The sequence below is a fragment of the Xiphias gladius genome, chromosome 7, assembly GCF_016859285.1.
Source record: "Xiphias gladius isolate SHS-SW01 ecotype Sanya breed wild chromosome 7, ASM1685928v1, whole genome shotgun sequence".
NCBI classification, from domain to species: domain Eukaryota; kingdom Metazoa; phylum Chordata; class Actinopteri; order Istiophoriformes; family Xiphiidae; genus Xiphias; species Xiphias gladius.
The window spans coordinates 16,200,608-16,214,170 of NC_053406.1; the positions used below are offsets into that span (position 1 = coordinate 16,200,608).

Sequence of the window (13,563 nt, forward strand, 5' to 3'; positions counted from 1 at the left end):
CATTTATAAGATCTGCTGTTAGAAAATCACGCCCCGAGGACAAACGAGAACACAGACTTCGGGAAAAAGATAAAACTGCTGAAGCGTCTTGCATTAAAATGTCTACGAAAAATAGTCCAGCAAATAGTATTTGTCCTTGTCTGCGAGGTAACACATGAAAGCACACTCCTACCCTGCAGCATCAACAACCACAAAAAAGTTCATGGCCGGTGGGCAATGCTTTATGGGCTGATGAATTCTGCTAACTGGCATTCAACCTAACACAGCTAACCTTAAAACCTTAAGTGCTGGTTTTTCTATTGCCTGCAACTGTTCAAATGTGTACGTATGTGCTTCCGCATCTTAAATTGTGATGAGTTGCTCCTTGGCAGAGCCGATTCAATTAGAGAGGCTTTGACCTGATAAAAGGGTCAGCAGGAGACAATAACATTCAGCCGGCAGTTGGTCACTAGCCCAGCAGACTAGGAACAACATTTTCGCGGCAGTGTGAAATTTCAGTATACTCACTTTAAAACAACTGAAAGCATCCAGTATCTGGTTCAGACTTTCATAACAATGCAATTCATACAAGACATCTTAGTTGTGGAGATGGTATTGTAGAGTGAGAGAAATCTGTTATCTAAAGTTAAAGATAGCAAAAACTATTCTTTCCTACTGTAGTATCTGCACCAAAACAACTGTATATAAAGTAGGAAGAGAGAGCAGACAAAACAGGGTGAGAATACGTCATCAGGACTCGTCCTTCCTGTTTACCATTTGAGGGTTTTCAGTTCTTATCACGCCTCATAATCTAGCTACGGGGTCTGGATGGTTTCCACAAAGGCCATGTCAACAGTGTTACTAGGCAAAGGGTTTCTTCCAAGCAGTCACATAAGGTATCAGCATAAGACTAGATGGGGAAAAAAAATTCCTGCTGATTATGGACGCTTGCATAACAAATTAGAAATCAAAGACACAACTCTGTCTGGTACTGAGAGCTGCTGGATCTAAAGTGGAGTGTGCTGCTGAACAAATAATGGTTACTAAAAGGTTTTGAATTGGACATGGAAAATTTCAAAGTGCTTGCCCTGATGTGCTGCACATTAAGAATCACTGCATTGGATCCATCTGCTTAAAATTTGATCAACTATCTGAATCAATTATTCACGCAGTGATGGAATGAAAAAACTGCCGTGAAATAGATGTACTGCCCACACCTTTCTCAACCCAAACGTTATTAAAAGCTTGTTTATTGCGAAATATATAATAATATATAAACAGAGTCTTATCAGGATCATAAACCTGCTTTTAGAAATAATTAAGCTCACTGGATTGTCAGCCACGACTCCATTCCACTGAAAAAATCTCCTTTGTTTTGCTATGTTGATGAATTTTTCTTACTTTGTTATATACACAGTATAAACAGATACAATTGGTACAACCTGATATAGACCCTTGCACTGTCTTAACATTTTGGCCTATTTCGCAGTGGCGTTCAATTGGGTTGAGACCTGGTGACTGGGAAGGCCACAACATGTGGCCCACATTATTTTCCTTCCCGTCAAACCATTCAGTGAAGCATCCTGCCCTACAAGCATCTGCAGCGGTTATGTTTCTACAATACTTTATTCAGTTTTTAGTCATTCAAGTAGTGTGGGTCGATTGGGATGTCAGTGTCAGTCTGTCGGTCTACCTCTTTGATGCTGGCTGAAATATCTGAAAAACTACTGGACGGATTGACATGAAATTTTTTACAGGCATTCAAAGCCGCCAGAGGATAAAGCCTACTGACTTGAGTGATCCCCTGACTTTTTGTCTGGCGTAATCCGATTGACCGTTTGTGAATTAGGTTGAAATTACTCAACAACTATTGGATGGATTGTAATGACACGTGATTCAGACATTGATGATCCTCATGAATTTATTTATTTTTTTCGTCACTTAACTTTTCATCTGGTGCATCATCATGTCAAATTTCAATTTTTCCAATACTACGAGCCTGGTTCAGCTGGACTTGTCATGCATGCAATGTCAGCATTACCTACACGCTAAACGAAGAGGGTCAAACTAGTAAAAATTAAACACCTGCTTAACATCAGTATGTTAGCTTTATTATTATGAGCATGTTAGTATGCTAACATCAGCATTTTATGTTAAAGCACAGCTCTGTTTAAGTCTCCCAGAGCCGCTTGCATGGCTGAAGACTCATATTTTGTGTTTTCAGACAGAAAGCAAGGTGAGTATTCACCTTGTGTCATTTTCACAAATTTGACCATTGGACCATTTGTGTTTATTTGCCCCCAGAAGAGTTTATGAAGCAGATTCATAAAGCACAGGAATGTATGCATATTTTTCACTCAAGTTGAAATATTTTCAACTGGTGTGGATTTTTCTTCACATCAATTTGCACTGCCCCGGGCAAATTTGTGCCTAATTGCATCTTTCCATGGACTTTATATGCAATCACGGCCACCTTTAAAATTCGCTTCAAAGACTGTCTGAACACACAGCTAGTCTTGTTCATTTCTCTAGATTAATCAACCTAAAACCTTGGTATGTGGTTGAAAAATAATAAAATTACCATTAAAATTTAGCTTCTTTCCACTGTGGAGCAAACAGGTTGTGATTTAGCCATATTTATGCATTTTAAACACTACAACAGATATCCATGTGATCAGAAATATGGAATTAAAATACATTAATCTTGATTAAATGGCTAATTGCAAGATAGAAAGAATAAAAAGTATGTTAAATGCTGAATTTGAGTACTCTTATCTGGTGCTTATATTCTATGTTAAATCATGAGCTCTTCTGTTTTTAATAACATTTAGAAACAATAAAAAACGTTTCAGTCATACAGTATCGAGCAGCATTGCAATCAGCTACCATATGTTTAACTTCCATCTGGAGAGTTTGGTGAAGGAAAGCACAAATACTTTAAAAAAACAAACAAAAAAAACCCTTATAAGCTGATCCAGTTACTTTCATTGAATAACCAGCAAAATGCATGGCTCATAAATGTTTCAAGGGGAGCTGTTGCTGGATGTTACTGGAGGAAACAAAATAAAACGAACCATGTTGTGCCCCTCTGGATATTTCCTCATTCAAAACACAGAAGGACGCTGATGCTGTGTTTCGGTTGTTGTATAAAAGCCATGCCCTGCCTGGCCCCTGGAAGATTGTGCACTCAGTGTCCTCAGTGAACTATATAGCTAGACCTGGATATGTAGCTTTTAGTCTGGTATACTGTCACAATAGGTAGATCAGAAGGCATCAGCAGAAAGTTCTCAGACCATTTCAGCAGCATAATCTACCGCTGCCCGGTCCATATCAGTCCCATTTTCACCTGAGTTTTCCAAATACACTGCTTCAGTTTGGAATTTCACTTTCAGCATTCGGTGCCACATCTAGTCCTCATTCAAACATTTGGCAGGCCAATTCAGCTGGTCATAAATCTGTTTACAGACAGCAGAAAACAATCTGTGTCCAGAAGTTTAAGAATTTTGGGTCGGTTGACTTAGAGGGTGAGGTTTGGATTGTCCATGTGCCAGTCAAAAGCAGAAACATCTGACAGTAGAGAGTTGGCTGCAAAACAGTACCACATTCCTGAGCTTATTTCTGAACAGGAAAGTCGCCTTCAAATCCATACAACTGCACCTGATCTTAACAGACTTTTCAATCAGTATGTACTTTCAACTGCATATCCACACAGACCTTTAAAGGTAAAAATAAAAATAAAATTCCTTTGGGTCAGAGAAAAATCTATTTGGCTACCAGAATAAATTCTATATATGGGAACACTCATCTTTGGATAAAATCAGGAGTTTTTTTCAAAAGAAAGAGAAGTTGACATCAACAAAAAGATTCACAGACATTGGAATATCATTTAAATGCAGGCAGTTACTTGGAGCACGGAGGCAGTTTGGTGTTTTCAGTAGTAACTACCAAAGTTAAAAGGCCACACAGTGATGGGGAACTGTTACTCCAGCCAACCTGTGTGAGAATTTGGTTTGCAGGTGGTGGACGGAGGAGACAATTCCAATTTGCAATATTATTTTTACGCTAAATATAGTGCGTATATGCACGTTCTTTAAATGCAGGTAAACTCTCTAAAAAAGTCAGTTGACTCCTTTTCCAATGTCATTAGACGAGTTGACTTTTCTGTTTTTTTTCTTCTGTTTTGGCACATTCAATGTCACGAACAATTAGCGTGTCCACCCGGGTGTCATGTTTCCGTCACTGCGCGAGTGCAGCCGGAGCAAATAAACACACATCATTACTGCCGAGTCTATTGACCCAGGAATGAATGCAGACTGTACCCCTTCCCATTGAAGACAAAAGACAGATGTTATTGGGTGTTAGTGGGGTTTTTTTCTCCAGTGTGAAAGGGGCTTAATAGTACTGACAAAGATAGAGCAAAAAAAAAAATCAAATACAACGGACTTTACCAGAAGTGTAGGAAAGTTAACTTGTACCTTACACTTTAGAATTCCTGGAACCTGAGTGAAACTCCATGATCCAACAAGCCCCCTATTAGGCAGCATTTCACTATCTTCCCCAGCACAGTGGGATTCCTTATATTGAATTTCTGTTATCTGTATTTCTCAAAATTTGAAACCTGTTCCTGTGTTCCTGAAGCCTTTTATGTTTTAAAGTGACCAAATTAAGACAAAAGTCGTATTAATAGTTATTTAATACGACTACTATCACTAGTAGTAATATTCTCCCTCAATTATACTATTACTATACTATTCTCCCTGAATTATCCTCAAATCATCCATCAAAGGTCCTGGAAATCAATTCTGGCAACTTGAGTTGTCTGGATATGTCTGTGGTCATTATTAATGTACAGTAAGTTGTTAGTGATGACTAAATACTTCTATGTCTGCTAATCTAGCCACTACAATTAGAGAACAAGATTTTTATTATCTAAAGTTCTGAGAAAAAGATTGAGCTAACATTTAATATTCTTACAGGCCAAATCACGTTAAGTTTTATTGTTGACCATGGTATTTCCCCTCTTCATGACAGTTTTATGGCTGTGGGCTCCTGACTTGTATCTACAGGCTGCACTGTTGGCGCCGCAGCGGGCAGAAAAGGGATTCAACAGCTATTTGTTAAATCCGTTTTGTGATATATCATGCATGATACATCAGAAGACATTGGCCCAAAAAAAGTCTATCATTTTAGACTGCTCTCTGGACAAGTTTGTGAAACTTCAAAACAAATCTCATGAGAAGTCATTTCTTCTCAAACTTGACTCATTTCCCTCACACAGAAAGTCTGCTGTAGGTTTGATCTTCCCAGAAGAGTTTCAGAGAAAAAAGCTACAGATGAGATTCGGTATCTTGAAACAAGATAAAAGACCATCATCACTGCACTAGCATAAAGATATTAAAAAAGAAATATGATTCTATGAAATTCTTGCAAGTTGAAAGTGGAAAAAACCTTCTCCCTTGTTCATGTAAGATCATAATAATTCAATAGAAGAGCAGTTTTATGACGGGTTTTCGATCAAAACAGCATATCTTGCTGGCATATTCACTCACTGCAGTGAACCAAGCAACAGCTGAAGGGCTTCAGAGACACACCATGCAGTTTTGTGGGAGAGAGACACACTAAGCTCTGGTACCCTTGACAATGAATTTTTCTTGCCCAAATCCCAAATTGTTAGCCACAGCACTGTCACTTTTTTTTCCGGAGAACTTTTATTTACCTCTTGAGGAGTCACTTTTCCTTTAATCTGAACTACAGCTTGTGAAACATCAGTCACTCACATTTTTGTTGCTGCACCATTACATTGGAGGTGAACGGTATTTTATTTGTGTTGTTCGCAGCATCGAAAACCAAACAGTAAAAAAAATAAAATAAAGTAAGAAACAGCGTTCCATATAAAATATTGTAGTGCACATATACTTTTATCCTCAGCGTGAGAAACAATAACAATACCCATTTGTTTTCGGTGTTATTGCAGAATCAACTGGAATATAAGAAGAAATCTGTAATATAAAATTGTGAACAATGATCAATCAAAGGGTCACTGACCTATAAAGCAATGTCAGTGACAGTTTAATTTATTTAACCAATGCTGAAAGAAGAATCTTAAATGTGAAGTTAATCGCTTACTATTCCTGTTGTAGGCTATTTATTGATTTATGGATTTATTATTGATAATGCTATCCTTTATAATTAGGTTGGTCTGCAGAGACATGGATTTTTTCATTGATGAGGATTTCAGTGTGACCGGTAACACCAGCCATGAAACAGGACGAAGAATACTAGAAGGCAGCAAAAGCCAAGGACTCAACCACAGTGACCCCCTCGACATGTTCATAGGCATGGAGCTTCTTCTTCGTTTCAAACTTCTCTTCCTACCTCTCTACTGCCTTGTAGTGGGTGTGGCTGGTGTTGGAAACTCCTTCCTGTTGGCTTGCATCTTGTCTGAGAAGAAACTCCACAATGCCACCAACGTTTTCATTGGTAACCTAGCTGCAGGAGACCTGCTCATGTGTTTGAGTTGTGTTCCACTGACTGTGTCTTATGCCTTCGACAGCCATGGCTGGGCTTTTGGGAGACCCCTATGCCACCTGGTCCCCTTGCTGCAATGTGCCACAGTGTTTGCATCAGTACTTTCACTCACTGCCATCGCTGCAGATCGCTATGTTGTTGTAGGTAAGGGACTTAACATTATTTGTAATGATTAGAAGTCAAGTTTATACTCACAAGAAGCCAAAAAGTTTTAAATCTCCTTTAAACCCTCTTTGCAGGATTTGAAAATGTGTTTTCTTTGGCACCATATGGTGCTGGTATCAAAAAAGACACTGTGGTCGATGGCAATACACCTGCTGCTTGCAGGAACTCCCCTCTCAGATCCAACCTGAGGATGCTGAGATAAATGGGCTGAAATCAACACCAAGAGTGCACCAGTTTTTTTACAAATAAAATCTCATGCCATCCGACTAATTTGAAAGATGTTTTTATCACACTTCTACGCATAGTGGCTTTAATGTGTGAAATAACGTACTGCTTTGATGCCTTTACCTACTGTGTACAATGTCTGCAGCTTTTTCCTTTCTGTCTCAGCTCACCCAGTACGGAAGAGGATCTCTGTTTCGGGCTGTGGTGCAGTGACTTTGGGTGTATGGCTTTTATCTCTGGCCCTGGCTGCACCTACATCTATCTACACACGCTACCTGGACCTGCGACCGAGTGGTATTGACTTGATAGTGTGTGAGGAATTCTGGCCAAATAGTGGCAATCTGCGGCTGCTCTATTCCTGCTTCATTCTCATAGCCTCCTATATGATCCCGCTGCTGTCAGTCAGTGTATCCTACTGTGCCATCACTGTCAGCCTAAAACACTATTCAGTACCTGGGGAGCCATCCAACAGCCAGCAGCGCTGGAGCCAAAGGAGGAAGAAGACCTTCTCTCTGCTGGTGGCCTCAGTGCTGGCCTTCGCCTTGTGTTGGCTGCCTCTGCAGGTGAGTGTATTACTATGTTAGATCCAAAATCAAAGCCAAACTGCAAGACATTCTTAGCCGGATAATCCCAAACTGGACTAAATTTACATTCTTTTTTTAGTATCCGCTAGCAAATCATAAACTTGACGGCAGTGAAGTGATTAAAAAAAAAAGTGAAGCTTTAACTGTCCATGAAATTATTAGATTTTATACATCATTAACCACAGAAGCTCATCATCAGGTAATTATGTCTACAAAACCGACATTACATCCACAATGAGCCATGCAAAAGGCTAACAGATTAGGATTTCATCATAGGGTTTACAATGCGGTGGTTTACACATACCTGGGGCCTGTTTGACAGAAGTGTTTTGCAGGCACTCCTCACACACAGATCACAAATCGTGGCAGTGTCATATTTCACAACTGTCTCATGCAAACTGCAGATACATTTACAAGTACCGCATGCCCATGCATGGCTCATGACACTTGCTGTGAGTAGTGCAACTTGCGCGAATGAGCAACAGGAAATGTAAAAAAAAATGTAGCTCGCATGTTGCAGATGTGATGAAATGGACCCCTTTAGTATCAGCATTCGACCTAAATGCAATCATACCAGCACACCATAACTGCAGGTGTTGCTGTCTGCCGAGTGTCTTTTTGTTATTTCACTAATACCCAGAGACAGAAAAGTCAGAAATTTTCAAAAAATCCTATAATTGGTGTATTTTTAAGAATTCATTACAGATTCAGTGCAGTTACATATTCCCATGTTATTGTATAGGTGCTGAACCTCCTGCTGGACCTGGACCCAGACTTCCACATCATCGGGAAGCGCTACATAAACCTCTTACAAGTCTGCTGCCATTTAGTAGCCATGAGCTCTGCATGTTACAACCCCTTCATCTATGCCTCACTGCATAGCAAGGTGCGCATGCACCTGAAAGCTTACCTGTGTCCTTGTCACAAACGTCAGAGGGCAATGGTGGAGAGACCAACGTCCAGGAGCTGATTTTCAACTGTGCCTGCTAAAATACAACTGCTTTAGCAGCTCCTGACAAACTTATGTTAGTGAAAATACAACAGCTCCTTGACATATTGTACATTTAAACCAGATTTCTCCATGATTTTTCAGCATTTTGTGACTTCAAGACATTTGGTCTTCTATTGTACAGTGTCACCAGATGCAGTGCTAAATAATGTCACTTATGCCAAAAAAGGCAAGGACGCAGATCCAGACTACACAGTAGTTTGGTGAAGAAGATTAAGCTATCCATTGGGATTCCTGTGTTTTTCTTAAGTAGCAGGGCTGCCAACATAGACACTAAGCAGATCCTGCAGCTTTAAAAAAGCCAGCAGGGGCATAAACAGACGCATAGGCTGAGGGGCCCTGTAGCAGACCTAAGCTGGAGGATGAGACCAGGGGTTGTTACAGGGCCTGGTTATACTCGAACAGTGAACGCTTGACTTCAGGGATCTGAACAATGACCCTTTCTCCGCAGACAAGAATTACAGACCAAGAACAGGACATCTGAAAAAGACACAATGTGATTCTGAATGTCTGTGCTTCAAAATCGTATTTATAATATCAAAATGTCTCTCTTGTATTATATATCACCGACATTATATTACATTTGTTATGTTGAAATACACATTACCTGCTATTTTTAGTGTCATTATGTAGTATTGATTCACTATGATTTGGCTCCACAGTATAACTTGTGGGTCATCTGTGCACATAGATAAATAACTTTGTGTTTGTGCGTGCATATGTTACATGCACAGCTTGCATGAACCTGGGTGGAAAAAATACATGTGTACAGCATTAGGAGATGAAATCTGAAGCTTATATGACAGCTTCAAAACCCCTGTTTGTAAAATGTGATCAGTGCCAAATTCTTAAGGGTGTTACCTGATGGAAGAAGTCTCATTGCGCTGGCTCTGTCTGGAAAACAGGATTGATACAATGATCAACTTAATATCTGGAGCATGAGCAGTAAAGTCACCCAAAAGCATCACTGTGCTGACACCACTTCCGTTGAGTTACCATCAAGTATGCTTAATGCTTCCTTTGCTTGTCAAAGCCTGGGTATCAAGTCAATTTTTTGAACATGCCTCCTGTTAAAAGACTCACCAGAGAGCTCACATGAGAACTGCTGCTTAAATGTAATCTAAATTACTTTTAAGTGGATTTAATTCTATTCACTATGCAAAAACTGTAGCTCTCTTTTCAGAGAATTAAAAGTCGGAGGGTAATGGTGGATGGAACAAAATCAATTAGAAGAGCAGACAGGTTTATTTTTTTTTTTTTGCTATAAAAAAAAAAAATATTTTTTTACTTATTAAACTCAAAGGTTGCAACGATGCATTACACATCATAAAAGTATCATAATGCTGGGCAGTTTGTCTGGCAACAAACCCAATCAGCCCGTTCAAAAATCCCAAAACACCATTACACCATACACTAAAGTACTCAGTTTAGCTTTAGTGCTAATAAGCCCCAGCTTCCCAGCCAATGCTACTGACGCCAACTGGCTCAGGAATGGCCCACTAAAAAATGCAGTTTTGTCATTGTATAGGCACACACAGTAAAAACACCAAACGATGACATGAAATTTGTGTATCAGTACAGTAAGGAAACCACAGCAGATTTGTTTCAACCCACTCCAAAACTACAGAATATGAAGGACAAAAATTATCAGACTTCTCATGCAGTATAATCACAGCCATATTATTGCACTGTGGGTGTAAAAGTCCAGTATTACAGTATTATTCTTCTGCCTCTTACAGTAACAAGCAGATGATGCCTTTATACTAAGCTGTCATTTCTGTTGTTTGGATAAGGCTGTGAGCTGCACCATGTCATCTGCTTCATATTACAATACATGGATTAGCAAAATGTAATGTTTCACCAGGACATAAGGGTGAGTGGATTCTGGCCACCCAACAAAATTTGCTTAAACCTCCTTCAGTTATGAACAGTGGCAAGTTGTCATAGTGAAGTTAATGGAATGAGAAGTGTTACATGTAAAAGAGAGTATCAGTATGCCTGCAGGATATCAAAATATACTGTAGGAGATTATTTTTTAGTAAACTAATCCAAACAATTACCACCATGAATGGAAATTAGGTATTGTCGAAAGGGTGCAGATATCATGATGAGTACCTGCTAATCTGTTCAAGCACTGAATCACAAATATCTTTCTTGTAATTCAAACAAACAAAATTAAATATAGTTTTGATAAATATAGGTGGTTTATGATAACCGGCTTAATAACTGACATCAGTATATTGTACAAAAGTTATTGTTCACTTTCCCTTTTTCTTTATGTGTGTTTGGGTTAGTCAATGAGAAAAACAAAGATAGAATGTTGTGGTAATGATTGTTGCACATAAACACATATATTGCACATACACATGTGTGAAAGCACGGTGACACAATAATAAAAGAAGTGAAAACCAAAAAGAAAAAACAGGCATTATATTTAGGCAGATGTAAATAAAATGCCATTCTTGTTAGTTCATGTCTGTGAATTAAAAATGTGGGAAAATATTTTGTGTCTTTATTTTGTAACTTTTGTACTGAATCACTTATTACACATCCTAAATGACATATTTAATTTATGTTTCTGGCTAGAATATAAATACAAAAAAGTTAAAAGGAATTTATCTGTTTGTGGGTGCAAATCTGTTGAGATGGGCAGTGCAAATAAATTATAAACTCTCCTGTCACTTATTAGGTACACCTAATATTTTATTTTTTCGAGGTGGTCAATTCATCGAGCCCGAATTGACCAATAACCTGCCAGAATGTCAAAATTATTTTTTTAGCTGTAATTACATTCAATTCAATTCAATTTTATTTAAAGAGTGCCGAATCATAACAGGGGTTATCTCAGGCCCCCTTTTCATATAGAGCTGGTCTAGTCGTACTCTTTACAGTAATATTTACAGAGACCCAACATACCCCCATGAGCAAGTACTTAGCGACAGCGGTAAAACTCCCTTTTGACAGCTAGAAACTTTGAACAGAACCCGGCTCATGGTGGGCAGCCGTCTGCCTCGATCGGCTATAGATCATGGGAGAGAAGTTGCTGCTGTGCTCTTTTAAATACAGATGTGGAATCTAAAGTTCCCAGTACAATTAATACAGGATCAGGTTCAATGTGGATATTGAGAATATCAGAGGATGTTTTGAAAATTTTTGTCCAATATCTTTCTATCCAGGGACAGAGAGTGAAGCTACAGAGGAGATTTGCCTCTGCCATATTGCATTTATCACACTGTGAGGAGATGTCTTGAAACATTTTGTCAAGCTTTGATTTTGAATAGTGGAGTCTGTGGATAAACTGAAAGTGGGTGAGACAATGCCTGGAGTTGATAAAGCAAGCATTATCTCTTTGAATCTCTCATCCCAGGTCTCATCGGGGATCTGAATCCCCAGGTCATTTTTCCATACAGTTCCTAGAAGTGCCCACATTTTGGAGAAGGCACCAATCTGGAACTGAGGATTAAGCGTTTCCAAAGAAGGCAAGTGGGTTTGCATATAGTTTCTGATTTGCAGAAACTTGAATAAATTACTCCCAGGGAGTTCATATGTTTCTTGCAACTGAGCAAACAACGCAAAGGTTCCACTCAGGTAAAGGTCACCAATTGTGTGAATACCCAAGTCTCTCCGCTGTAAGAATCCATCCTCAAAGTGGGATGCCTGGAATGAAGGATTCTCTGTTATGGGGAGCAGGACAGAGAGCGAACAAATACTGAAATGCATCTTAATTCCAGAGTCTGACCATGCAATGTATAATGATGCTTCCACTATAAACAGATTTATCTAAAGCCACTGGAGACAGGATCACTGCACCCAAACTATATGGGCGGCTCCAGCTGCAGCCAGTGAGGGGGTTCGGCTGAGTTATCTAACAACACTGAAATTATTTTGAATTTGGAAGCCCAATAACCGAGACAAAAGTCAATGAGCCCACCAGCTGGCTTTGATTTGCAGAGGAGGTTTTGATTTGCCGAGGTGAGTTTTTTTAATTCTTTGACTTCTATAAACCTAAATAAAGGAGGAAATTTTTTTAATGTTCTGAATTCCAAGATAGGTGAATGTCTGACGAAAAAAAAACTAAATGGTAAATGTTGTATCAGGGTAAGGTCCTTTAATCAGCTACTCCTGTAACGAGAGAAAGTTCCAAACATGTTTGTTATTTCCAGAATCATGGGAGGACCAAATTGAGGTCTGGCAATAAACAGCAAAATGTTGTCTGCATATAGGGTTATCTTATCAGGTGTGTCCGTGATGTTGAAGCCAAAAAGATTTAGGACTGTGTGAACTGACTCTGCAAGGATCCCAAAGGCCAACACGAACAGGAGGGGCGAGAGGGGAAAGCCCTGTCTTGTGCCCCTAAACAGGCTGAAGTGGGAGGATAACATTCCATTAGTCAATATTTGCACCCTGGGATTTTAGTACCAATTTCATCCAGGCAATAAATATATCTCCTAAATTCAATTGTTCCAGCACATTAAATAAATAGTACCATTCTACCTCCTCAGACGCAATTTCGGCATCGAGAGAGACGGCCGCAAGAACGCTTAGGCTGGACTTAGAATGGCACATTATATTAAAAAGACATCTAAGGTTATGGAAGGAGTTTCTACCAGGGATAAATATCAGGTTTCATGGGGATGAACTAGTGTGCCCATATACCTGTTAAGTCTAATTGCTAAAACTTGAGCCAATATTTTCTGGTCCACATTTAGGAGAGAGATATGCATATAGTATATCCTCCAACCTCTTTGCCCTTTTTTTGTTTATGACAACCTTGTTAAGTGTTGGTAGCAGAGACGCATTTTCGAGGGCCTGAGAGAGAATATTAAGCATATAAGGTGTGAGTGTGTCAGCGAACGTTTTGTACAGCCTGCAAGGGTGTCCGTCAGGGCCTCGGGGTTCGCCTTCTTTTGAAGTTTTAATCCTCTCTTATTGCTACTCAGGGTCTTTGTTACGAAGGTCTAATCTTTTTGTGTAAAAGTTGGGAAATTAATATTTTCAAAAAAGCGTTCCATATTGTTCGGTCCTGCATTTGTTTTGGAAGAATAAAGTGAATCATAGAATTCTTTAAAAGGC

General features: G+C 39.2%; 2 protein-coding genes across 2 annotated transcripts in view; one reads left to right on the plus strand and one right to left on the minus strand.

Annotated features, from left to right (window-relative positions):
- The window catches only part of gpr184 (G protein-coupled receptor 184), a 52,280-nt gene that overhangs the window by 25,922 nt on the left and 12,795 nt on the right, over positions 1–13,563 (minus strand). The gene's annotated exons all lie outside the window — the stretch shown is intronic.
- On the plus strand, positions 6,135–8,486 carry si:dkey-202l22.3 (7 transmembrane receptor domain-containing protein). Its single transcript, XM_040130327.1, has 3 exons — positions 6,135–6,651; positions 7,063–7,460; positions 8,224–8,486. The coding sequence occupies exons 1-3, from the start codon at positions 6,135–6,137 to the stop codon at positions 8,449–8,451; spliced, it is 1,143 nt and encodes a 380-aa protein (XP_039986261.1). The 3' UTR covers positions 8,452–8,486.